General features: G+C 44.1%; 1 protein-coding gene across 1 annotated transcript in view; it reads left to right on the plus strand.

Moving 5' to 3' along the window:
• Positions 1-26,087, plus strand: part of Tmc2 (transmembrane channel like 2) — a 92,619-nt gene that overhangs the window by 26,975 nt on the left and 39,557 nt on the right. Inside the window, exons 3-9 of the mRNA XM_036184296.1 lie at positions 799-1,111; positions 6,801-6,953; positions 10,865-10,955; positions 17,168-17,249; positions 17,591-17,697; positions 19,901-19,999; positions 22,668-22,810. Of these exons, the coding sequence (XP_036040189.1) occupies positions 799-1,111; positions 6,801-6,953; positions 10,865-10,955; positions 17,168-17,249; positions 17,591-17,697; positions 19,901-19,999; positions 22,668-22,810 (988 nt within the window). The remainder of the gene's footprint in view (positions 1-798; positions 1,112-6,800; positions 6,954-10,864; positions 10,956-17,167; positions 17,250-17,590; positions 17,698-19,900; positions 20,000-22,667; positions 22,811-26,087) is intronic.

Here is a 26,087-nt window from a genome sequence, read left to right on the forward strand (position 1 = left end):
AAGCAAGCCCCCCCAAATTAAATGTTTTCTTTATGAGTTGCCATGGTCATGGTGTCTCTTCACAGCAATAGAAACCCTAACTAAGACAGAGGCCATTCTCATTCAAACTACCACAGCATTGGAAGTCTGCACGTGAGTCTACTTTGAGGCAAAGAATCACAAATGCAGGAGGAAGAAAGGCACCAATATGGATCTATAGCCAAGGTTTAGGTAAGATCAGGGGAATCAGCAAGTCAGATGAGGACAACAACCCTCTCAAACTAGAAGTTTCCCAGATAGGCCTTTGGGATTGTGGGGTGTACAGGTTTGTGATTGAGATTTCTATAGCAAGACAGATTAACAAGAGACAAGTGTACAAATCCATTTAAGTTTTAAGAGACACAAGAGCTTCAGAAATGAAGACCAAAAACTCTAGGGAGAATTGCACTTTCATAAGCTATGTTGGAGAACAATAGAGCATGAGCTAATGTTGGTCAGACATGAGGAAGTCTGTCTCTTCAGCTTCTTGGCTTCTCTTTTCCTAATATTATAGGACTGGACACCTCTCTATCAGAGTGGGTCTCCAGGGATATGAGGGAAGGCCAGAGAGTAACTATCTGTGGTTTCTCAATTTTCTTCAGCACAAAGCATTCAAGTAAACCAAGACGCTCTATTTGAGGGCATCGTGTTCTGAGCTCAACAGAGCTAGCAGGCTCTAGGAAGCACATTGGATTTTTGTCACCCAGCCCCTACAAAGGAGTGATGCTTTCTTGGGCTGAGTCCTGTGGAGCCACCACTGTCCATTTTCTGCTTTTGCAGGTGACAAGTCAGCAAGGAGACCCTCCAGGAAACAAACTTCCACAGCTGCAGGACCCCAAGACAGGCACCATGCCCAGGCTAGCCGGAAGGAGCCTGCTAAGGGTAGTCCCAGGCCAGGGTCATCCCGGAAGAAGCAGATGGAACATGGAAGCTGTCACAGGGGGCTTCGGGGACAAAAACCACGCAAAGTGGAGAGGCCTTCCCAGGGGAGGAAGAAGGACCAGAGGACTTCCCTCAAGAAGCAGAGAACACCTCCAAAGAAGGAAAGGGAGGCTCTGGGGAAGGAGACAGGCAAGCAGCTGAGAAAATCCAGGTACGTTGTAACTCTGATTGGGACACTCTCCCTCAACTTGGCTACCCTCTTCCCAGCCCTGGGATGGGGTGGTTTTCACTTTGGGGAGAAGTAGCTCCTGCTCTTGCTCCTACTTTCCCAGACCATCACATGTAGAAGAGCCCCAATACCCTGTTTATTACAGCAGCTCATATGGCAAGTGAAGCTCTGGGTGTGGAGAGGTGGCCCAGACACAGAGTAGAGACAAGATCTCAAGGTTTGTGACTTTCAGCTGGTGACTATCACTCCAGCTGAAAATAATGAATGGCACTGGATTTGGAAGTCCTACGGGGATCGTGCACACTCCTTCATGCGCACATAGGTGTGTATTACCCTTCTCTCTTCTAGAAATATGGCAGTCTAGAACTTGAAGAGTTCTGCCAGCTCTGAGCCTATGGCCATTGGGATGACTGACTTGGAATCCTTTGTTCCACTAGGTATAAGGGGTAGTAGACAGGCAGCTAATGGAATCTGCAGGTCGGGGTTCTACAGGTGGCTTGTGGTGGCTTCTCTTTGGCACTCATTAGAGACAGTCTGATTTACTCGCTTCCAGGGATATTTGAAGAATCCGTTATGATGATGGATGGGGAGGCTTTTGAAGCAGGTGTGAGAATTAGGATGATGGCAAACACTTGATGTTCCTTCTGGGTTCCAGCATGCTTTCTTTGCTCATACTGTTGACAGAGTCAGCTAAGGCCAGAGCCTGGACCCTGACATACTCAACAAGAGAAAAGAAGAGAAGGGGGGTTTATTAAATGTAACCACTTTGGGAAGAGGAACAACGAGGTCCAGTAGCCACCACCCTCCCACCCCAAGTCTATCTTGAGGCCCTGACATGAAGTTTAGGTTTAAATAAAGGGCAGGGCTGTGTATAAGTAGACAGTCCTGGTCAAGGCATGATCCAGCCCACCATCATTTCAGGTCCAATCTCTCCTGCAAAGTGGTCTGACACGCTGTGAGAATTGTGTGAAATCTCTTCCTGTTCTTCCTCTGGCTAGCACCAGGATTCAATCTTTTGCTTCTCCCAGCATGAGATTCCTTGGAAATTCTAATTCCTGGGGCCATTGCTCCAATAATCTCAGAACTCAAGGGAGAGGCACAGTGTTTCTTTGGAATATCTTCATTCCCGGCTGGAGGGGTGGCTTAGTGGTTAAGAGCACATATTGCTTGCCCTTCCAGAGGACCCAAGTTCAGTTCCCAGCACCTATGTTGGGCATTTCACAAATGCCTCTAACTCCAGCTCCAGGGATCCAAGGCTCTCTTCTGGCCTCCTCAGCACTGTACTCACATGCACACACCACATACCGACAACACATTTGTTTGTGTTGGGAGGTTGTACCCCTGCACAGTATTAACAGGCCTCGGCTCCCAAGTGCTGGGATTATAATCACATGCCACCATTTTTCTTTTGGTTGTTTGTTTGTTGTACCTAGGATTGAACCCAGGTCCTTCTGCATTCAAAGCACATGCCCTACCATTAAGCTACACCTCCAGCTAGCTTAGGTGCATTATCGATTGTCCTTGGGTATCTTAAATTTTAGAAGGAACACATACCCTAAATGACATGTGCAATATAAGGTGTTCCAGACAAGAACTCAACGGTGCCATTTTTAGCTGACTGTCATGACAGGAATGAAAAGACTCAGCCCTGGTTCCCCAGATGCTGATTGTCTAGTAGGAAAGATGAGACTCAATTAAGACAAGGCAGAAAGCAACATGCACACAAGACAAGATTTGATAGTGTTGTACTGCTGGGGCCCTGGGGCATCACGTTTCCACTACAGAGAAGGTGAGCATTTCAGTAAGTATCTGAAGGACAGATGGAGTTTAAACAAACAGTGGCAACTCCCTCCCACGAGGGAAAACATCATACAAAGACTCAAAGACGGTTATCACTGGGAACATGTGAGGTATGACTAAAAGTGCCTATGGCTGGGATTTCTGCATCCAAGGTTATGCTAGATTTCTCTATTTCCAAGAGTTAAGAAACTAAAACTCACAGAGATTTCTGTAAACTGGTCTCCAAAATCTGAAGGTAGCAGTAATCCCAATTAATCTCTTTATGAGGCTTGTTAAGGTTTTCCAGACATAATGTCTTAGCTTGTATTCTACAGCTGTAAAGAGACACCATGACCAAGGAAACTCTTACAAAAGAAAGCATTTAATTGGGAGCTTGCTTACAGCTTCAGAGGGTTTGTCTGTGAACATGATGGTGGGAAGTAGACAGGCATGACTCTAGGACGGTATTTGAGAGCTTTACATCCTGATCCACAGACAGCAGAAAGAGAGAGAGACAAAGGGCCTGGCTTGAACTTTTGAAATGTCAAAGCCCACCCCTAGTGACAAACCTCTTCCAACAAGGCTATGCCTCCTACTCCTTCACTAACTGGGGACCAAGAACATATGAGCCTCTGGGGGCTGTTCTCTTTCAACCAGCACACATGACCTTTCTCTAGACTCTCTTTCCACCTCCCCTATCAGCTACCACATCACTTTATCCCTGAGGATGAACAAAGCACACACAGGAATTGGGATCTTGAAGCCCACTGAGCAGGCGGTATTACCAGGGCACAGGGAGGGGCATAGCACCAGGGTTCTCGACAGAAGTTCTCTGTAGTTGTGCTAGCTAGACAATAACCACTAGGCATTGAGCACTTGAGATGTGGCCAGGGAGACCGAAGAAATAAGTTTCCAATTTGATTTAATATAGCATAATTTAAATTTGACATGAATGCAACTGAGTTAGTGAATTTATTTAACTTGGACAGATACAATTTTGAAACTGACCTGAACAGACTTTGGAATCAAAGTATTTTGTTAATGATATAAACATCAAAGAAAAATCACCTTTTATCACTTGATTTGGAGGAAACTTTTTAAAGCATGTCTAAAACAATTTGTGTATGTATATTGACTTTTTCAACTATAATTTTATAAACTAAAAATAGAAAATATTTATGATGAAAATTTGATGGCTGAATTGACATGCACTGTAAATGAAGAGTAGATATCAGGTTGTAAAGATGGCACCAAAAGACTATTAATAGAATATTTTGGCCGGACAGTGGTGGTGCACACCCCAGCATTTGGGAGGCAGAGGTAAGTGAACCTCTGTGAGTTCGAGACCAGCCTGGTCTACAGAGAGAATTCCAGGACAGCTGGGGCTACACACAGAGAAATCCTATCTCAAAAAAACCAACCAAACAAACAGAAAAACCAAAAAGAGTATTTTGATGATTTTTACATTGATTATGTTAAAACTATAATTTGATTGAATGAATGAAATATATTATTAATTTTATCCATTTTATGTCACCATTTAAATATGGCTCTTAAAAAACTTTAAAATTTCCTAATCTTGTGAGTATTGAGCTGAGGTTTGCAGCCATAGGAAGTCTCTGATATGTCAGAGGGTTCCTCATGCTTTTGTGTTGGGTCATGCTCTTGCTCCCTTATCTGTAACCCAAACTGCAACCTAGCTCTAAGTTGGAGTGAGACAAGTGTCCTCTGCCTAGGATACACCTGCTCTGGGCTCATCATTGGTGTTCCTTTGACTTACCCTGACTGGTGCTGGGGCTCATGAATTCTGATTCAAAGTTCAATCTCATATGACAGGGTGCATTTAGATTTCATTGGTCACTCTCAGTGTTATGTTACATTCAAAGAAGGTTTCTAACAAACTATTGATTGATACAGGGAAAATCCAGGTTCCCCCTTGGGGTTCTTAGTCTCATTATTAAAGAACTTCAGAGTAGACTCAAACAGAAACTCAAGGACAATCTTATTAAGGTTTAAAATAACCCCAGGGCAGTCCAGCTGTAAACCACTGCTGCTGCCTAAAGAATGGAGGAGAGAAAGGGGAAAGCCATGCCATTTAAGATGGTATGGAAGCCAGACACATGGTGGACAAGCAGCCACACTGTGTGGAAGGAGGCTTCAGAGAATGCGTAAGGAAGTCCAAAGTGCTAGGGAAAGCATGCTCAGAAAAGAGGAGGAAGAAAAGCTATGTTTTTCTGGATAACTCAGAAAAACAAGCAGACTTATGAGCTACATGACTGTAGCCTGGTAAGTTGCTACACTGGGGGCCTGAATGGGGAGAATAAAGGGGAGAGCTGTGTGTTATTGAAGGACTAATTATTCCACCCATCTCTTTAGCATGGCATAAGGTGAACCCACCTTCCTAAGGGTGGTCCTTAGGCCAAGAGATGCCCAACTGGAATGTTAGGTCTCCACCCAGGCCAGAGATTCTATTCTCTTGACCAGAAGGAGTTGTTGTTGTTTAATGGACTTTTATTGTTGTTATAACACTATGGGGAAAAAATGACAGAAGAAAATAGGTGAGTTTTAAAAAAAATGAGTGAGACAGAAATGCTTTTTATGTGCATCTGAATACTTGGGGATCTAGAGAGAGTCATTACATAGGAACAATTGACCCTTGTTAGATCATAAAAGTCTTATTTCTTCCTGTTCAGTGTAGGGATTAAGCTCTAAATTCTGAATGGTGCAATAATCTAGTAACCTCAGCATGCTCACTGCTTGAGGATGTCACTGCCCCTTAGAAGTGGAACTAATACCTGTGGTCATGTTTTACCGTTTCAACAGGAGCTTTTCAAATGAAAAACATGCCATGTTGTTCATATTTATAAATGATTTTAAAGGGCAATAAAGGGCTTTCTCAGACTTTAAATTTGTAATGAAAGTATTTTAAATAAAGTTTTAAGATTTAAAAAAATTACTAGTGTGTGTCTTAGGGTTTCTATTGCTGTGATCAAACACCATGACCAAAAAGCAAGTTGTTGAGGAAAGGGTTTATTCTGCTTACACTTACATATCACTGTTCATCACTGAAGGCAGCCAGGACAGGAACTCAAACAGGGCCAGAACCTGGAGGCAGGAGCTGATGCAGAGGCCATGGAGGGGTGCTGCTTACTGGCTTGTTCCCCAGGGCTTGCTCAGTCTGCTTTCTTATAGAATGCAGGATCACCTGCCCCAGGAATAGCACACCCACAATGGGCTGGACCCTCCCCCACCAATCACTAGTTAAGAAAATGCCTTTCCGGTTTGCCTACAATCCATTTTTTCTGGAGGCATTTTCTTAATTGAGGCCCCCTCCTCTCAGATGACACTAACTTGTGTCAAGTTGACATGAAACTAGCCAGCACAGTGTGTGTGAGTGGAGGTAAGTGCCCCTGTGCATAATTGAAGGTCACAGGACAACTTTGTGGGGTTGATTCTGTCCTTGTGACTTTATGTGGGTTCCAGAGATCGATCCGGGCACCAGGCTTGCCTGGCAAGTGCTTTGCCATGTAAGCCATCTTGTCAGCCCTGAAATCCTTACAAGAAAGGAAGAAGGAACAAACGAATGAACAGAGAAAAAATTAAAATTACAAGTGGCTCACCTTTTATTTCTATTGGACACCACTGTGCTAGAGTGTGTATGGATGGAGAACTCAGAGAAATCAAGTTTGAGAAGGCAACCTAGTCATAACTAAGGCTACAGGATGCAGTTTTAGCCTCCTCTCACTGGCAGTGGGAGTCACTGCCTGTTCCTGGTAGAGACAGGCTCCATCAACTCTGTGAGTGTCAAAGATCCTGCCCATCTTTCCTGCGAATTCCTCCCATCCAGAGCCCTTCTAACTCTCATCAGAATCTGTCACAGCTCTGTCCCTAGGTCCACTTCCTTAGCCTCCAGTGTCTCTACTGGAGAGTCCCTGTCTGAGGAGGAGCTGGCTGAGATCCTGGAGCAGGTAGAAGAAAAGAAGAAGCTCATCGCCACCATGCGGAACAAACCCTGGCCCATGGCAAAGAAGTTGAGGGAGCTCAGGTAAGTGAGCTGCAGAGAGAGGGGACCTGGTCCATGGCAAAGAAGCTGAGGGAGCTCAGGTGACTGGGCTGTGGAACAAACCCTGGCTATGGTGAAGACACTGATGGAGCTCAGGTGAGTGGGCTATAGGCAATGCTTCCCATGGCACAGGAGGTTTGTCTTCTGCAGAAAAGGGGCACACTGTCCTCTTCTTTTCCCTGGTGGGACTGCCAGGGGCTGCTCCTCCAGCCTCCCCACTGTAAGCATGGCACACATAGATGCATCAGAGTGTGGCAGCCTTTAAGATCTGCAGGCATCGATCTGCCTTCCATTGCTTACAGCCATCTCATCCCAAGATGCAGCTATTTACATGGCTACCTTTCTTTCCACACTAAAGGAGACTTGTTCCCACTTCCTGCCCATCAGTCAGTAGTCTCACCTTCTCCTTCAAACATTTTGATTCATCCTCCTACACAGAAGCCCCTCCATGGCCTTCCCTCAGTGACGCAACTTCCCCCAGGAGCTGGCTTCCATGGGCAGGATGACCGGGGACTGCTGTGGTATGACCTCAGCACTCATTTCTGACTGACTCTGCCCCAGCCACAAGGTCAAGTTCTGACTGAGCTTATCCAGTTCCGATAAGGAACCCCTGAAGAGAGGTGTCACGGTTGCTATAGTCTTCTCTAGTCACCAACTCCTGCCCTTTGGTGTCTTCAGTCTAAGACACAAGGGGACACAGTACAGAATCTGAAGTGTGGCCTTGTTTTCTGTCATCAGCCTCAAGGCCCGTCCCATATTGAGTCCCAACTGTCTCTTCAGCTGGCACATGCAGGCATTAAATATGTATTCTGAACATTTGGAGATGCCTCTGGGCTGCACACATGCCACTGGGGCTCTGCTAAGCATGTTGACACTCACGCATAGCTATCAAGGCTGACAGGCAGGCCCAGCACTCCTGTACCAAAGCCCTTGGGTAGTTTTCTCATATCCTCTGTGGGAGCACTGAAGTGATGAATCCCACCTGACTAATTCCTATGCACACACTGAGACTTGGCTTAGGGTCCCTTCTTCAGGAGATCCCCATCACCCCTTCCTGCACTCGAGTTTTATGCTCTTGTTTGCAGAGCTGTGCCCAGTCACTATTTGCTGAATATTCCTTAGATGCTAGGCTCTACCTCTAAGTGCAGTAAGTGTAGCAATCCTGTTTCCTCAAAACAGCTCTGTGAAGCAGGTACTATTTTATTCCCATTTGTATTGATGAGGAAACTGAGTCACAGAACCACCAAGTAATTTGCCCAATGTTCCACAGCAAGTTAAGTGATCCAGTCTGGATTTGAACTCAGAAACTCTGGCTCTAGAGCCTATACTGTTAATCACTTCTCCAGAATTACCAGACCTTGTAGAATGCACCCCTTGCCTGCTGTTAAGTCTCTGTCTCAGTTACTTTTCTATTGCAATGATAAGACACCATGTAGGACCAAGACAACTTACAAAAGAAAGTTTATCTGAGGCTGGTGGTTTCAAAGGGTCAGAGTTCATGAAAATGAAGCTGAGGTCGCAAGCAGCAGGTGTCCAGAGCCTCCTCCGCTGAGAGCTCACATCTTGAACCACAAGTAAGAGGCAGAGAGCACAGTAAGAATGGGGGGGGGGGTGATTCATGTGAAACCTCAAAGCCTACCCCCACCCCACCCACTGACACACCAGCAAGGCCACACCTCCTGGTCCTTCCTAAATAGTTCCATCAGCTGGGGACCTGGTATCCGAACATATGAGCCTATGAGGACCATTCTCATTCAGACCAACACAGTCTCCAACTGCAGATGGCATTCCTAGAGGCTACATCCTCTTCTTTTAGAAGCAATGCTGTGGGCCTCAGCCTCTGACACACTTTTGAGGCTAGCTGACCCAAGCATATGGCTAGACACTGCCTAAGAAGGATGGCAAGGCACAAAGAACAATGATGGCAAACAGAACAAACCTGAGTTTATGCCCGGGCCCCATCCAAGTGTCTGGATTTTTTTTTATTGGATCCTTAATCACTCAAACTGATTCCCTTCTCCTAGCCTTTCAGCTTCACTGTCCTCATTTTCCCCACAAATTCCAAACATCAAGTGCCTTAGGCAGAATTAGTAAACAATAGTTGGTGTTATTATTAAAGTTTGAACATCTTTTTGTGCCAGATACTATGCTGAGTCCTGAAAGATGAGGTTGGGGAATGAAGACGAACCAGAGAAGCACAGGGACAGCATTGAGAATGGGACGAAGTAGGAGGTGTTATTGGCATAAGAATGCCTAGTGCCCATGAGTTGAGGACATTGCTTTAATCACAGTCACGTGGGTCTTGCTTTGTCAGACCTGAACTGGGTCTGAGAGTGTAACATGATAGTAGAGTGCTGGCCTACTGTGAAGATCAATTCTAGGCCCTGGGCTTCCAGGATCAATTCTCAGCAGATGGCGGATTAGCTATAGAAACAATTACTGAAAAGAAGAAAGGTTTGTTTTGACGCACAGAGGCATCAGTATATCATAGCAGAAAAGGCAGAGTTCATGATGACAGGAGCTGGGACATCAAAGCAGGAAGCAGAGAGAGCTGGGACCAGGGACTGGCTATAACACTCAAAGCCTGCCCTACAGCCCTGCTTCCACCAACAGGCTCCATGTCTCAAAGACTATACAATTTCCCGTAACAGTACCACCAGCTGAGGAACAAGCACTGAAGTTGTGAACTTGTAGGTGTAGCACAAATTCTAATTGGTCTTATTAATTAAAAGCCTGGAGCCAGATATCAGGATGAAAGCTGAAAGATTAGCAAAGCAGAGCAGCCAGCAACTAGTTCTTACCGCTACAAAATCCTCAGCCTAAAAGGACTGAGCTCCTGCCTCCTCCTGCCTTATATTCCTTTTCTCCGACCAGCCGTATCACTTTCTGTCTCAACCTCCCTAGTGCTGGGATTAAAGGCATGTGTGCCTCCCAAGTACTGGGAACAAGGCTTGAGATCCCAAGTGCTGGGATTAAAGGTGTGTGCCACCACTGCCCTGATCTCCAGGCAAGCTTTATTTGTGAGAGCACAAACAAAGTATCACCACATGTAGGGGTCATTTCGGATTCAAAGCACAATATTCCCACTACAATTAAACTCTGGTGGGTAGGTTGTCCCAGTCAGTAAAAAGTGTTTGACACATGAGTGTCTGACACCCTGGATTAGATCCCCGGAACCTAGTGCAGATGATGGGAACTGACTCCCAAAAGTTGTCCTCTGACCTCCATGTGTATTGTGGCACACACATGACCTCCACATGTGTATTGTGGCACACACATGAACATGTGCGCACGCGCACACACACACACAAACTTTAAAAAATTAAAAACAAAGAGCTACTCTGCTTTTAGTCTTCCTGACCCCTATTCTCTGTTTTGTTTTTCTCATCCATGGCCCAAGCCAGATGACCAAAACAACCCCCCTATTTTATTTATTTATGTTTGTTTGTTTGTTTGTGGTTTTGTTGAGGCAGGGTCTCTATATAGCTCTGGCTGTCCTGGAACTCTCTATGTAGGCTAGCTGTCCTCGAACTCACAGAGATCTGCCTGCCTCTGTCTCAGGTGCTGGGATTAAAGGCGTGCCCCACCACACCCTATGATCCTCCCTGCTTTAAAGCTGTTCACCTTCCTTACACTGTCATGTAACAGTTTATTCACAAATATAACACCAAGGGTCAAAGTCTTAGATGGCAATGACAAAATCATGCCTATCAGTGTCTGACATATGACTGGCATTAGTGATGTTTGGGAAAGTTCAGTGGATAAAAATGTCCTGTTTCATAAAATTGATATTCTAACTAAGGGTACAAACATATAAGGCTTTCAGCCTCACACTTTAGATTTCTGACTTAATTCATGTCTCTCCTCATCTCCTGCATTTTTCCCCTGACCAGGGAAGCCCAAGCATTTGTGGAGAAGTATGAAGGAGCCTTGGGGAAAGGGAAGGGCAAACACCTCTATGCCTACAGGATGCTGCTAGCTAAGGTACGTGTGATCCCCAGACTGCAAACTGTGGGAGAGCCTGCTCCGCACGGGGACGGGGGATGGGGGCCACCACAAACACCTGCCAGCTTGACCGTTAGTGTCAAGTGCCCCTTAGAACTCCAAATGTGAGGTCTGCTAGACCATTCTGAGTCCAGCTACCCCTTGCCAATTACTCCACTTATCTGTGGAGCTTCAATGTGTATGAGATGTGTTTCCTCTGCAGTAAACAAACCCACAGAATACATAGTATTAAACCACTAGTATTTACTTGGTATTGCAGCACTCAAATCAAGGCATCTTGATTTGGTGAAAACACAGCCAAGCTGTGCAATCATCAGGGTTATGTGAATGATAAACAGTGATGTCCCCACGAGGGGTGGGCAGCTCTGCTTTATTGAGTTCTGTCAGAACATGCTTCAAGTGGCTGGTGTTTTATGTGGGTCTCATTGAAGTATCCTTTCTTCTTTGGAGTTAATTACCTCTGATTTAAAAGCTATGATTCCTCATTCATTTGATTCCTACTTAAAGCATGTCCCAGGGCTTTTGTTATGAATAATCATTTAATATCACTATAGCTCTAGCTTTCTCCTTTTACCTTTGTTTTTAAAAAACATCTCTTCCACTTCATGAGTGGACTGAGGGCCGGTGGGGATGAGAACATGAATGATCAGGTTAGAGGGCAGAGGAGGATAGTACTGAAAGAGACTGCTGGAGGGAGGGGGGGGGCATTTCGAGATCAAGTAAATCCTGGCACACGGCAATCTCCCAGGAATCTACAAGGATGACCCCAGTGAAGATTGCTAGCAGTAGCAGATAAGTAGCTTGAACTGGCCACCTCCTGTGATCAGATTGGTGCCTAGCCCAATTGTCATCAGAGAGGCTTCACCCAACAACTGACGGAAACAGATGCAGACCCACAGCCAAACATTAGGATATCCTGCAGAACAGAGAGAGGAAGGATTGTAGGAGCCAGAGTGGTCAAGGTCATCATAAGAAAACTCACAGAATCAACTAACTGGACTCATAGGGGCTCACAGAGACTGAACCAACAACCAGGGAGCCTGCATGGGACTGACCTAGGCCCTCTGCATATATGTTACAGTTGTGTCTTTTGTGGGACTCCTAACAGTGGGAGCAGGGGCTGTCTCTGACTCTTTTATAGGCCTTTGGGACCCTACCCCTCATGCTGGATCACCTTGTCCAGCCTTAATACATGCTTAGTCTTACTGCAACTTGATATGCCGTGTTTTGTTGATATCCATGGGAGACCTGCCCTTTCCTGAACAGAAAAGGGAGGGATGGGAACAGAGGGAGCTGGAGGAGGAGGAGTTGGGAGGAGAGGGAGAAGGGGAAACTGCAGCCAGGATATTAAATAAATAAATAAATAAATAAATAAATAAATAAATAAATAATAAAATCATTTTGCCAAATTTCAAGATGGGTCATTAAAATTTTCTATTTTAACTGATACATAAAAGCACAAAAAGTATTAATGCTTTATGTATCAGTTAAATAATTAAATACTGTAGCATGAATGGGATAATATTTCATGCATGTATACACAAATTAAGTAAATCCATCACCTCTAACATTTTCTTTACGATGAAAACGTTCTGGTCTTTTCTTGTAGTCTTTCATGATAGACAGATCCCTGGTGTCCGTATCCCCTCAGCTGTCACTCAGCCCCCCAGACACCTTGCTCTGTCTAGCCAGCTCCCACTAACTAACCTTTCAGCATTTCTCTTCTTTCCAACCCCTGCCCTCCCCAGCCTCGGGGGACCCCACCCTCAACACTCACAAGTTCAGTTCTTCAAGTTCCACATGTGAGTGTGAGATCATTTTAAATCCTTGGTGTGATCTGATATTTGTATTCTTTGCATCTAGAATACTACGTTTCTCAAGCTTTATTTTGTACCTTTCAGTGAAATTTGTCATATAGATTTTTCCATGTTTTAAGTTTATTTCTAGATAGCTTATATCCTAGTTGCTTCTGTGAATGGTATAATTCTCCATTCCTACAACAGCCAGTTATTAAGGTATGTGGAAAAGTGTGGATTTGTGTATCAATTTTCTATCTGGTTCTCGTGTGTGTGTGTGTGTGTGTGTGTGTGTGTGTGTGTGTGTGTGTGTGTGTGTGTGTTGCTAGAGATGGAGCCCAGAGCCTCAGACATGACTGGCGAGCAGTCTACCACCAGTCTTTGTATTCTTTTGTTGATTCCATCTTCTTAACCAGTTTCATTTGATTATGTAGGTGTCTTAGTTAGGGTTTCTATCATTTTTGTTTGTTTGCTTGCTTTGGTTTTTCGAGACAGGGTTTCTCTGTGTAGTTTTGGTGCCTATCCTGGATCTCGCTCTGTGGACCAGGCTGGCCTCAAACTCACAGAGATCGCCTGGCTCTGCCTCCCGAGTGCTGGGATTAAAGGCGTGTGCACCACTGCCCGGCTTAGGGTTACTATCTTATGGAGGCATTTTCTTGGTTGAGGTCCCGATTCTCACATGACTCTAGCTTGTGCCAAGTTGACACAATGCTAACCAGCACAATGGGTCCCTCATCAGCCTGACGCACAAACACAGTTAAGTCACATATTTTCTTTCTCATTCCTCTGAAAAATTACAAAATAATAGCAACATCACATTAAAACATTTTACAAACTTTAAAAGTCAAACAATTGGAAATGTAAAATTCAGTCTCTTTAAAAACCAAAGTGTCACATTGAAGCTTCCGGTGACATCAGGGCAGATGAAGAAGCAGAGATTTTTCCAGTGTGGTTTTGTTCTTGTTGGGGTTTTTGTTGTTGTTGTTGTTGCTCTTGCTTTTGTTTGCTTTCTTTTGTGGAAGGGGGGACACAATAGGGATTGGGGGAGATATGGGAAGACTGGGAGGTGAACAGAATTGGGGTGCATGATGTGAAACCCCCAAAGATTCAATAAAGAAGTTTTAAAAAATCCAAAGTCTCTTTAAAAGTTCAAAGACTCCCAACTGTGAACTCCTTTAAAATCAAAAATAAGTTAAAAACTTTCTCACCTCAAGGGGGAAGAAACAGGGCACAATCACAATCTAAACAAAGCCCAAGCACCCTCCAACTGCCTAACTAACTCAGTATCCAAGGTCTGGGATCCAGTTATGAACTGCGCTTCTCCAAAGCATGGGGCACTCCTCTGGCTCCTCCCTTACAGCCCACACAGATTGTCTCCAGCACTCAGTCCCGCTGCTGCTCTTGGTGCTCATCCCATGATACTGTCATCTCCAAAATGCTGGGGTCACTTGCTGCAGCTGGGCTGCACTTTTACCAATAGCCTCTCCTAGGCTGTCTTCAGGGACTCCAGCCTGTCATACAGTGCCAAGCCTCAGCTGCTGTCCATGACCCCTTCATGCCTTCAAAACCAATACTACCCAGTGACTCTGACAGTACTGAGTTCAGCTGCCAGAGCAAAGTACAACCTTGGCTGTCTCGGCAACACAGCTTCTATGTGCTAACTCTGAGAAAATACTTCCCAGATTTCACCTCAGTGATGCTGGTCTCTTCTTAATTACCACCCATCTCTCAGACACAGCTAACCGGGATAAACTGTCTGAATAAAGCAAAGCTTTTACTTCAGTGGTGTTCGTCTTCTGTTAATCATGGCTATTTCTTCAGTCCTAGCTGACTAGACCCACAAATTCTTAATTCAAAATATGCAATGGCCCCAATAGAGTCTTTAAGTGACTCTCAAACTTGCCCCTTGGAACTTCACAAGGCAGGCCTCTCTCAACACACTTACCTTCCACAGAATAGCTCACCAAGCTTTCAACACTCAGTGGCTTTTCTAGCACCAAGTTCCAAAGTTCTTCCACAGTCTTCTCCAATTAACATGGCTAGGTCTGTCATAACAACATTCTGTGATGTAGTACCAATTTCTGTCTTAGTTAGGGTTACTATTGCTGTAATAACCCCCCACCGCCTGGCCCAGATAGTTTATATGGGCACTTACTGCTACAAACTTTGCTCTTAGCACTACCTTGGCTATGTCCCAGACGTTCTGATAGGATATGTTTCCATTGTCATTTGTCTCCAGATTTTTCTAATTTCCTCTCTGATTTCCTGGATGACCCACTATTCATTCAAAAATACGTCCTTTAGTCTCCAAGAAGTCTTTGTCTGGATTTCTAGTTTTATTCCACTGTGTTCTGATAGGACTCAAGGAACTATCTCATTCTTTGTATTTGTTTAGATTTGATTTGTATCCTACGATATTATCAGTTTTGGAGAAGGTTCCATCTGCTGCTGAGAAAAAACATGTGTATCCCCTATCCATTAAGTAGAGTGTCCTGTACATGTCTGTTAAGTCCAGTTCATTCAAAGGATACTTAGCTCTGAAGTTTCTTGGTTTTCATTTGAAAGCTCTATCTAAATATCAGAGTGGAGTACTTAAGTCCTCCACAATGATTATGTCAGGGCCTAAGTGGTCTTTTATATCTTTTAATGTTTGTTTTATGAAATTTAGGCCTCCAGTATTTGATACATAAAAGTTTACAACTGTTAGATCTTCTGTAGGAACTGTTCCTTTTATTAATGTGCAGTGTCCTTTTTAATCTCTCCTAATTAGTTTTAGTTTTGGTTTGAAGTTTACTTTGTCTGATGTAAGGATGGCTGAGCCTGCACCTGCTTCTTTTTTTGTTTGTTTGGTTGGTTGGTTAGTTGGTTTTTCAAGACAGGGTTTCTCTGTGTGTCATTCTGGCTGTCCTGGAACTCCCTTTGTAGACCAGGCTTGCCTGGAACGCATTGAGATCCACCTGCCTCTGCCTCCCGAGTGCTGGGATTAAAGGTGTGCACCGCAACCACCCAGGGAGCCTACTTCTTTATGCTTTCCATTTGCCTGCTAGTTTATGTTGCATCCTTTGGTAGTTTTTGCTATCTCTGCCAGCTAAGTGTGTTTCTTTGAGACAACATACATTTTAATGACAGCATTTTAATCCAGCTATTAGTCTTTATTTTTTTAGTGGTGAGAGGAGGCCAATTGCATTTAATGTTATTATAGAAGGGAGTTTGCTATTTCCTATTTCCTATAAACCTGTTAGGTAATGTTCTGGTTCAACAAGTTACCTATCTACAGATAGGTGTGTGTGTGTGTGTGTGTGTGTGTGTGAGAGAGAGAGAGAGAGAGAGAGAGAGAGAGAGAGAGAGAGAGAGACATATTCCTGAGATAGCTCAAAAAGAGATTAGGATATTTAGGCTCACATTCAGTTTCCTAACCCATGAGTAACCTTGTTGCTTTGGGCCTATGGATCACATAGCAAAGCAATACTGCACACCACATGTCCAGGATACAAAGAGAGAGAAAAAGCCAGATTGGGCGATGCTGTCTGTAATCCCAGCACACAGGAGACTGAAGCAAGAGGACCTTGAGTTCCTTGCAGTGGGATCCATAGCAAGACCCTGTCTCAGAAAGGGGAGTAAGGAAGAGAGAGAAAGTGAGAAAAATCTGGAGAGGGAGAAGAGGACTAGGGTCTCACTGTCCAGTTTGGGCAGACACCCAGTGACCTAGAGACCTCCCGATAGGCTCCATGACCTAAAATTTCTACCATCCCTCTGTAGCACTCCTCTGGGGACAAACCTTGAGCACATGCGCCTTTGGGGGACACTCTAACTCCAAACTGTAGCGCTGTAAGGGAAGGAGGAATTCTTGGCTAACTCCTTTCAGCCCAGCAAGGTCAGGGATTCCACCAGGAAAAGGATGGGCAGACCTGGGCAGAGATCTCTCAGTGCAGTTAACAACACTCCAAGTGAACCCAGGCTCTTGGGTCCTGGCCAAATGTGAGTCGTGAGGTTTCTTTTTCCTCAATTTTTGTTTTAACATGAAGAAAGCTGTATCAGAGGACCCAAAAAATGTACGCAGAATTTTAAAATTCATATCAGAACGTCCAACTTTGAGTTGTCCTCCGCACTATAGACATGCTCTGTGCTGTGACCCTGGCTTGTGCCAATGTTTCCTGTGCCCATACACCCCCACTGCCCCTGCCTTGCTTCTCTCAGCACCCCACCCTACTGTTGCCAGGTTTCCTGCTCTCATATCCACGCCCATTCTCTTCTCTGCCCCTCACTTCACCGTTTCAACACACACACACACACACACTGCCCTGCTTCCTTCAGCATCTCCCATGACCCATCTGTGTCCCTTGGTGCTTAAGGTCAACATGTTGGTGACTGAGGGTTTCATCTGTTTCATTTCAGAAATGGATCAAGTTTAAGAGGGACTTTCATAATTTCAAGACTCAATGTATCCCCTGGGAAATGAAGATCAAGGACATTGAAAGTCAGTGTTCTCAATATCATTGGTTTTCATTGGTTTCCTCAAAGAAGTCTCCCAAGGCTTAGATGCTGAGTATACTTGGTCTTCTGGTTAGATTAGTTCATAGTTTCTGTTGCATCAAGGGGAAAGTGGGCATTGGATGAGTATAGGGACCAGATTCTAATCCAGATTCCTCACTTTCTGATGTGAGAGCTCAGGAGACTCAGTTACCCCACAGAGCTTCAGGTTACTTATCTGGAATAAGAAGAGGAGCCCTAGATGTTTGACAGACCAGTGTGAAAACCACTCTCATGGGCATGCCGGTTTCTTCACTGACACATGTCACTGTGCCATCTCTCCCCCAGGTCACTTTGGTTCCTCAGTGGCATCATACTTCATCTTTCTCCGATGGATGTATGGAGTTAACCTCGTCCTTTTTGGCTTAATATTTGGTCTTGTCATCATCCCAGAGGTAAGAATAAACTTTCCTACACCTTCAGATAGTAGTGAGGCTTCACTACACGCACCATCTGCAGTTATACTTTCCAAATACTCTTTTTTACATTAACTATACTCTGCTATTCTTTAAAAAAAAAAATTTCCTTTTGAGATAAGGTATCATTATGAAGCCCACACTGCTCTCAAACTCACACTCCCCCTGCCTCATTCCTCCCAATACCTGAATTATAAACATGCACCCCAATGCACAGCTCTGTTTCAATTCAGTTTTCACGTCAATTGCCCTGGTTGTTCAGTAGAGAGCAGGGAACCAACATACTTAGGGTTCTGAGTTAAGAAACTGATAACACAGTTCTGCCTTTCATATGTACTTAAAAGGAGTAAAAAGTTAAGATCTCAGGGTTTTTGTTTTTGTTTTTTCTTTTTCTTTTACCCTGAGGGAAAAGAAAGAGAGAAAGAGGCGAAACTAAATAAAAGGAAGTGAATTATAAGGAAAAGTGAAGAAGCAGTTGGGAGATGAGCTCTCTGTTGACAAGGGGAACAGGTCATGCATGCCCAAGTATGAGTGCCTGTGCACATGTTCAGGGGCCAGAGGATGATATAAGATTTCCTGATCTATAGCACTTTACAATGTATTCCCTTAAGACAGCACCTGTCAGCTGGACACAGTGGCACACGCCTGTAACCCCAGTGCTTGGGAAGGCAGAGGCAGATGGATCTCTATGAGTTCAAAACCAGACCAGTCTACAAAACAAGCTCCAGACCAGTCAGGGCTACATAGTGAGAATCTGACTAACAAGCAAGCAGGCAAACACAGACAGGTTCTCTCACTGAACCTGGAGTTACGTTGGTAGCCAGCAAGCCTAGTGATTCTCCTGTCTGCTCCCCACTCCCCCCCCCAACACACACACACACACTTAGCACTGACATCTGAGCACCTGCAACTATACTCAACTTTTTCATGATGCTGCAGACTCTAACTCAGGTCCCCACTCTTGCTCAGCAAGTGCTCTTACCTACAGAGCCATCTCCCTAGCCCCAGTTTGGTGGGTTTTTTTAAAAGCTAGGTGATAGTTGGATAAAAAAAATAGTTAAGTTTCGTTATTATGACTGACTACACCTGTGTCTTATGTATGCTACTTTATGTGCAATGTATTTCCCAATAACAGCATAAATTAAAACCTAATAATAGAAACAGAAGAGCTTGGGTGACACGTACCTGTAACACCAGCACTGGGGAGGTAAAGGCAGGAGGATCGTTGCAAGTTCTAGGCCAGCCAGGACTACAAATCCAGACCCAGAGAGGGCTGGTGGAGGGCCAGGGGAGAGAGGGACAGATCTGAAACTGCGAACCTATGAATTAACAAGCAAAAGTAATTTTATGAAGGGAATATCAAAACCTGTGCTACACCTGAGCAGCACCATGCGTCTTTATCTTTAGCATCCATCAACACTTTTTGAAGTTTTTACTTTAGCCAATAGATTTTTAAAAAATTGAACATTTTATATATTTTGTACTAGAAATACAACTTGTCTATAAGTAATATCACCGCAGAAGGCCCCAAATCCATGTATTTGACCAAAAAAAGTGCTTGACTTTAAATAAAAGACTCCGTGGAGCTAGTTAAAATCACTAATTAGACAAACATGGCCAACAAATCTCTACACTCTAACTATCTGATTTATAATGTTGACACAAGAACAATAAATCTGTAACATAGCTAATAAAAATTAGCAGACTAGGAGATTCCCAAGAGGGGCCCTGTCAAGTTTAGTGGACAAAATAAGATGAGAAATGGAAAGACCGTGTGGAAGGAGAAATTAATCTCACTTCTTCAAAAGCCAGCCTAGGGGCTGGAGGGATGGCTCAGCTGTTAAGATCATCTACTGCTCCTCCAGAGGACTGGAGTTGGGTCACATCAGGTGGCTCCTAACCACCTGTGACTCCAGCTCCGGAGAATCTGACATCCTCTTCTGGCCTCCTCAGGTGCCCCCATATACTCACACAGACACACACATAAATAAAAATTAAAATCAGTATTATTTTGAAAAGCCAATCCATCCTAAAACCAATCTGTAAATTTGAGCCCATTCTCACGTTTTCATAAGGGTGTGAGTGAGGGTCGTCTGATAGAAGGATGCAGGATTGTCAAACATGTTTATGGTCATGCTTGGAATTTTCTCGGCTCACTCTCAATCATCTGTCCCCATGTGAGGTGCTGATGGGCATGCCCTATGGAAGTATTCCCAGAAAGACAGTGCCTCGAGCGGAGGAAGAGAAAGCCATGGACTTCTCCGTCCTTTGGGATTTTGAGGTACAAACCATGGTGTCAAAGCACTCCCATTTTGTGATTGTAGAGCTGGTGTCCTTCACTCTCAAAGTCAAATTTCAGTCCCCTCAGAAATGGGGGGATAACAGAGTAATTTCCTGAGGTACCCAGTCACACTGCTCCCATGGCTTTTCTTAGTCCTTCATTTCCTCCAGTGATCCCTAGGGAAGCATCTTATAAGTGAGCAGACAACGTGAATGTTGCATTTAGTTGTTGAAAAGTGACGCTCTCTTCAAATAGGACCTTTGTCTTAAACGTTTTCCCCTTATATCTGTGCTGTGCTCAGCTGACCATGGCTGCCCTCAGAATGCCCTGCCTCGTCTCTGCCTAGATGATATCATCTCCCAATTCCTCTGCTGCCAGAGTGAACTTCGTAAAATGCAGATTGGAGTGTGTCCCTCTCCTACTTCAGCTGTCTCTTGCTTCCCATTCCCAGCGGAATTAAAGCCAGTGTTCTTCACTGACTTTGCAAAAGAACAGTGTGCCGGCAACTGCCTAAGGCCTCCCAAGTGAGTGCCCCATATTCTGAAGTCAGGGACGTCCCTGAGCACACACACCACACTACAGTGCCTCATACCCTGCTGACGGGCCTCTCCCTGGAGTCTTCCTCCTTTATTCATCCTCACCCTCCTTGTCTCTCATCTGCAGCTTCAAAGGGTTCCCGAGGTCACGTAGCCTGGCAACGGTGCTGCTTACAACAAGTTATGGGGCTGGCATCCTCCGTCCTCAGAGTCAGACTTGGGTCTCCTCAGAAATGAGGAACCAATGTGGCAAGGTACCCAGCCACATTGCCGCCAGGGCTTTTCTTTACTTTTTTCTTACCCAGAAATCCTTGTTGAAATCTCTTACCTACCAAAAACAAATGGAATTCATTCAACAAGAATCCCTGATGTTGTTTTCCTCAAAGAAATATAAAAAGTACTCAAATCTAAATGAATACTATACCTAACTAATTCTTTAAAATATATTTATTTATTAAATTTTTTTTCATTTTACATACCAACCCCAATTCCCCCTCCCTCCCCTTCGCCCACCTCCTCACCTCCCTCCCACTCTACCCCCATCTACTTCTCAGAGTGGGTAAGGCCTCCCTCCCATGGTAGTCAACAAAGTCTGGCGTACCAAGTTGAAGGAGAGCCAAGCCCCTCCCCACTGTATCAAGGCTGAGCAAGGTATCCCACCACAGGGAATGGGCTCCAAAAAGTCAGTTCGTGCACCTGGGATAAGTCCTGGTCCTGCTGCCAGGGACCCCACAAACAGATCGAGCCACACAACTGTCACCCACATTCAGCGGGCCTAGTTCAGTCCCATGCAGGTTCCCGAGCTGTCAGTCCAGAGTCAGTGAGCTCCAACTAGCACCGCTCAGCTGTCTCTGTGGGTTTCCCCATCATGATCTTATACCTAACTAATTTATTTTAAAAGTTTACTCATTACTAAAGCCAAGTACATGTGAAAATCAAAAGGAAAACAGGGACAGATGGGATGGCTCAGAAGGTAGGTGGGCTTGCCAGTGAGACTGACACCTGAATGTGATCCCAACACCTACTTGGTAGAAGGAGAGAACTGATTTCCACAGGTTGTCTCTGACCTCCACATACGTTCCATGGCACACATGTACACACACACACACACACACACACACACACACACACACACGTTAAAAATTAATACAAAATGTAAAGTTTAGGTTGCACTAGTATCTGAGGTCATTTTGAAATGTTACAAAATTCCACAAACTCTTGTCTGTTTCTGGCACATTAAGAACCTAGCTAAGTTGGGCAGTGGTGGGAGCCCCCCCCCCCCCCCAAAAAAAGCAAATGCAAACAAAAGAATCTGGCTACAGAGCTCTGGGAACCCTCTAGAAGGGAGGAAGGATTGTGGGAGCCAGAGTAGTTGACACCAGAACACAGCTCACAGAATCAACAAAGCAGGTTCCATAGGAACTCGCAGAGACTGAAGGCGGCCATCACGGAGCCTGCATGGGTCTATGCTAGGTCCTCTGCATATATGATGTAGTTATATACCTTTGGCTTTTTGTGGGTCTCCTAACAGTGAGAGTGGGGTATCTCTGACTCTTTGCCTGCTCTTGGGACCTTTTTCCTCCTGCCGGGTTACCTCATCCAGCCTTGATTTGAGGGTTTGGCCTAGTCTTACCAAATCTTACTAAACCTGCTCTTTTCTCAAGGGAAACAGAGGAGCAGTGGATCTGGGGGAGAGGGCAGCTGGGAGGAGACTGGGAGGAGTAGAGGGAGAGGAGGCTGCTGGCAGGATGTATTGCATGAAAATAAATAAATAAATAAATAAATAAATAAATAAGTAAGTAAATAAATAAATATGAGCCTGTTGGTGGTGGCACACACCTTTAATCCCAGCACTCAGAGGCAAGTGGATCTCTGAGCTTGAAGCCAGCCTGGTCTACAAAGAGAGTTCCAGAGCAACCAGGACTTTACATTGAGAAACCTTGTCTCAAGAAAAAAAAAAAAGACAGTACTGTGGATGGCCTCTGGAGATGCCATGAATTTAATACTTAGGACTCTTCCTCTCTGTAGACTGGCTTTAAAACTCTAAGACAGAAATCCCTGACAGAATGGAAGTGTGCAATTACTTTCTCCTCTGAGATTACAAACCCAGAGATTTCGGATGTCTTTCACAGGGCTACATCAAATATTCTGCTCTCTTCTATGGCTACTACAACAACCAGAGGACCATCGGATGGCTGAGGTACAGGCTGCCCATGGCTTACTTTATGGTGGGGGTCAGCGTGTTTGGCTACAGCTTGATGATTGTCATTAGATCGTAAGTATAAGAGTCTTGTCTGTGGGTTTTGATCTTCCTTCATTCAAACAACTCTCCTCTGATTCTTCTGTGTATTTACTTTCTTGTGAATGACAGGAAACAAACGGGCAGCTATACAAGCCTAGTGGCTCCTTGTGATACTGCTAGACAAGATAACTGACTGAGGTGACTGAAGGGACAGAGGGCTCATTTGGGCCCACAGTTCTGGGGTACAGTCCATCATGACAGGGCGTTCCAGTGGCAGGAGCGTGAGGCACCTGGTCACATTGCCTCCATGGTTGGAAGCAGAGTGATGATTGCCAGTCACTTGAGCTGTCTGTCACATTGTCCCCTTTACTGTCCAGGAACCTAGCCTGTGGAAGAGTGTCACCAGCAGTTGGCTCTTCCCAACTCCATTACCCTGATCTGGATAACCCCTCACCAGCATGTCCACAGGCTCGTCTGCTAGGCAAGTCTAGCTCTTGTCAACAATCAGTATGAATGACCACAGCAAGCAAATGCAGATTATGAAACGTAAGTGATAAGCCAGATGATATGTGAAGCTCTGGGAAAGGAGCTTTATGAAATGAAGCTCCTTCAAACGAGGCAGAGAACAGCCACTTGTGCTGAAAGTTTGAAATGTAAGTGGAAAAGGCACATATGCAAAGACCCAGAGGCAGCAAACAATTCTAGAATTCCTATCTAGATAGCCCGTCCATATTGGTGAAATTATTAAGGCCACTCCACGTAGTTAAAAGGGAGGTTTATTTTGTGGGGTAACTTACAAATGAAGGGGTAGGTTGCAGGGTCTGGAAAAGGTGTAGCGCAGTCCGGAGGTGTTCTCTGGAGAACTCTGCTCGGTCTACCTCCAGGGTCCCGGAACCAAGAGAGAGACCTCCTCTTGATCCTCTGTCTTCCGCTCCCTCTTCTGCCCCGCCTTGTGGGCGTGATCATTACCAAAGCCTCAATGGGGGTTGGAACTTCCAGGCCAATGCTGGGATGGCTATCCACTACATCTCCCCCTTTTGTCTAAATAAGAAAGTACTAACCTAATACAAGACTATATACAAAGAGATGGTTATCAAATATTGTCCAGGAGTAATGAGGGATAATGACTTAGATAAGTTGGAATTACAATAAGTGCAAACAATATCAAGCAAAAAACACATAGTAAAATCCAGGGAAGTCTAGGGCATGGGTAGGTGGCATGTTACAAGGATCATTCCAAAAGGTGTCCTATCCTAAAGAACCTGAGCCTAATACTTAATATGTTACATACACTAAGTTGTAACTATAACTGCTAATCTTCAATCTCATCAAAGACCAGAGAAGGAATATAATGGTACCTGAGAAATGGAAGATGGATGCAAGCAACTTTCAGGAGTCTTGCAAGAGTAGACAGAGACAGCTGGCAGCCTGGACAGTCACCTAATGTTTCTCAGCATCATTGGTGCATTCAAATTGGCTACAGGCCTAGAGTATCTGACAGACCATTTTCAGAAGCAGGAATTCTGAAAGACCATCTTACCCTGTCTTGGCAGAGTTCAGAAGTCACTTTTCTTTGCATCCTGCTTGTCCAGAAGGACAGCATTCGTACTGTCAGCAGTTGAGGCAAGGGCAGTTCTTTGCCCAGTAGGCCATTTTGTGCCAAGACGACAAACTTCCAAATGGAAATATCTTAGAAGCCCAACGTTCTCTTGGGATCAAATTGGTGCTGCCAGGAGCAATTGTGTCTCACGTCAACAGAATTCTAAGTTATTTAAGTGCCATATTCTCTAGGTCTATGAAGTGTTTGAAGATTACCTGTCCATCTGACCTATGTATCTGTAAATCTGGATAACCTAACTAACGTAACTATAGTGATGACAAGCATTGGTGACTATAAATCTGTAAGTCTTATCTACTGAAATAACATAAGGACTAAGGCTTCATCTAACAAGGTAAACAGTTTATAAGCAAATGTACAGTAAAGGACTATGGCTTTAAAATTGTGAGAATACACAAGGTATTTATAACAGAGGTAGGAATGTATAGTGCAATATGCAAAATGACAATCTTAAATATATCAATATACAAAATATCCTAAACAGAAGTAGAACATACATACAGTATGACAGATATAAATCTACATTTATATCAATATACAAATATTTCAAATAAGAGTAGAAATATATGTATATAACAAATATAGTTCTGTATTTGTATCAATATACAAATTATCTTAAACAAGAATATAAAAATAGTTTATATTTGTATCAACATATAAGAATGCATAACAGTGCAAATTACAATGCAATTTAAATTTACAATGCTAATTATCTAAGGCTACTATTTTACTAAATTTGTTTACTAGTGTATACAATAATCTACCATAATATCTTATATCTATCCATTCCATTTCTTCTTTTCTTTTTTTTAGACACTTTTTTTTAAACGGAGAATACTGAGTTTAATAGTTTCTTCCACCCCCAACCCTATAACCATCATCCATAACCCTGAGAAATATGAAACCTAAGGGATAAGGGGCGTCGTTTTCTTAGAACTGCTTCCTGCTGTTTAGGGGGCGATGGTATCTCTGTTGGGTATTGTGAGAAAGCTCAGATAGTTAAATCTCAGTTAGACTAACTGTAGATTCCACAGCAAGTCTCAGAGTAATGGGTAAGATTGTCTGAAATTCTGGCAAGAAGTGTAGTATGATGATGATTACCATGGCATCATTCTGGATTAGGTAGAGTTGTTATTGGGGCCCCATCTTCCTTCTGGAGACTTTGAAGATTGCTATTGGAAAAACTTATTTTTTATCAGAATGGAAGGTTTGAGTTTAATGATGTCATGACATTCTGAGAAATCAAGAGTAAGCATAGAGAGAATTAGAATCTTGAAGACAATGGTCCCTTTTTATTGGTTTCTTTCTGTCCCACACCAGAGGGCTCTTCTGATATGGGACTGAAGAATCTCTCAACCTTTTCTTTTAGCAATATGCTTGGGTTTAGAGAAGGAGTGAGCCAATTCCATCTCCAAAGCCAGCTTGGTTTATAATTGAACTGGAACCACAACTTTTCTAGATTGATAGAGATATAGATGTTAGACAGTGAGATTTTCACCCTGTGTAGATTGGTACCAATAGATTCATTCTTTCTGCTGTAGACATCCGGATATCCAAGGCCTTACATTTTCTGGAAGATGGGTATTTCCACTACCCTGGAAAGACAAAAACAGAACCCTACCCCAACCTTTGTTAAATTTTCCTTAGAACTTATAGAGATGTCACATTGGTGGATGAGATTTTACCTCTGGG

The sequence above is a fragment of the Onychomys torridus genome, chromosome 4 (assembly GCF_903995425.1).
Source record: "Onychomys torridus chromosome 4, mOncTor1.1, whole genome shotgun sequence".
Lineage (NCBI taxonomy): Eukaryota > Metazoa > Chordata > Mammalia > Rodentia > Cricetidae > Onychomys > Onychomys torridus.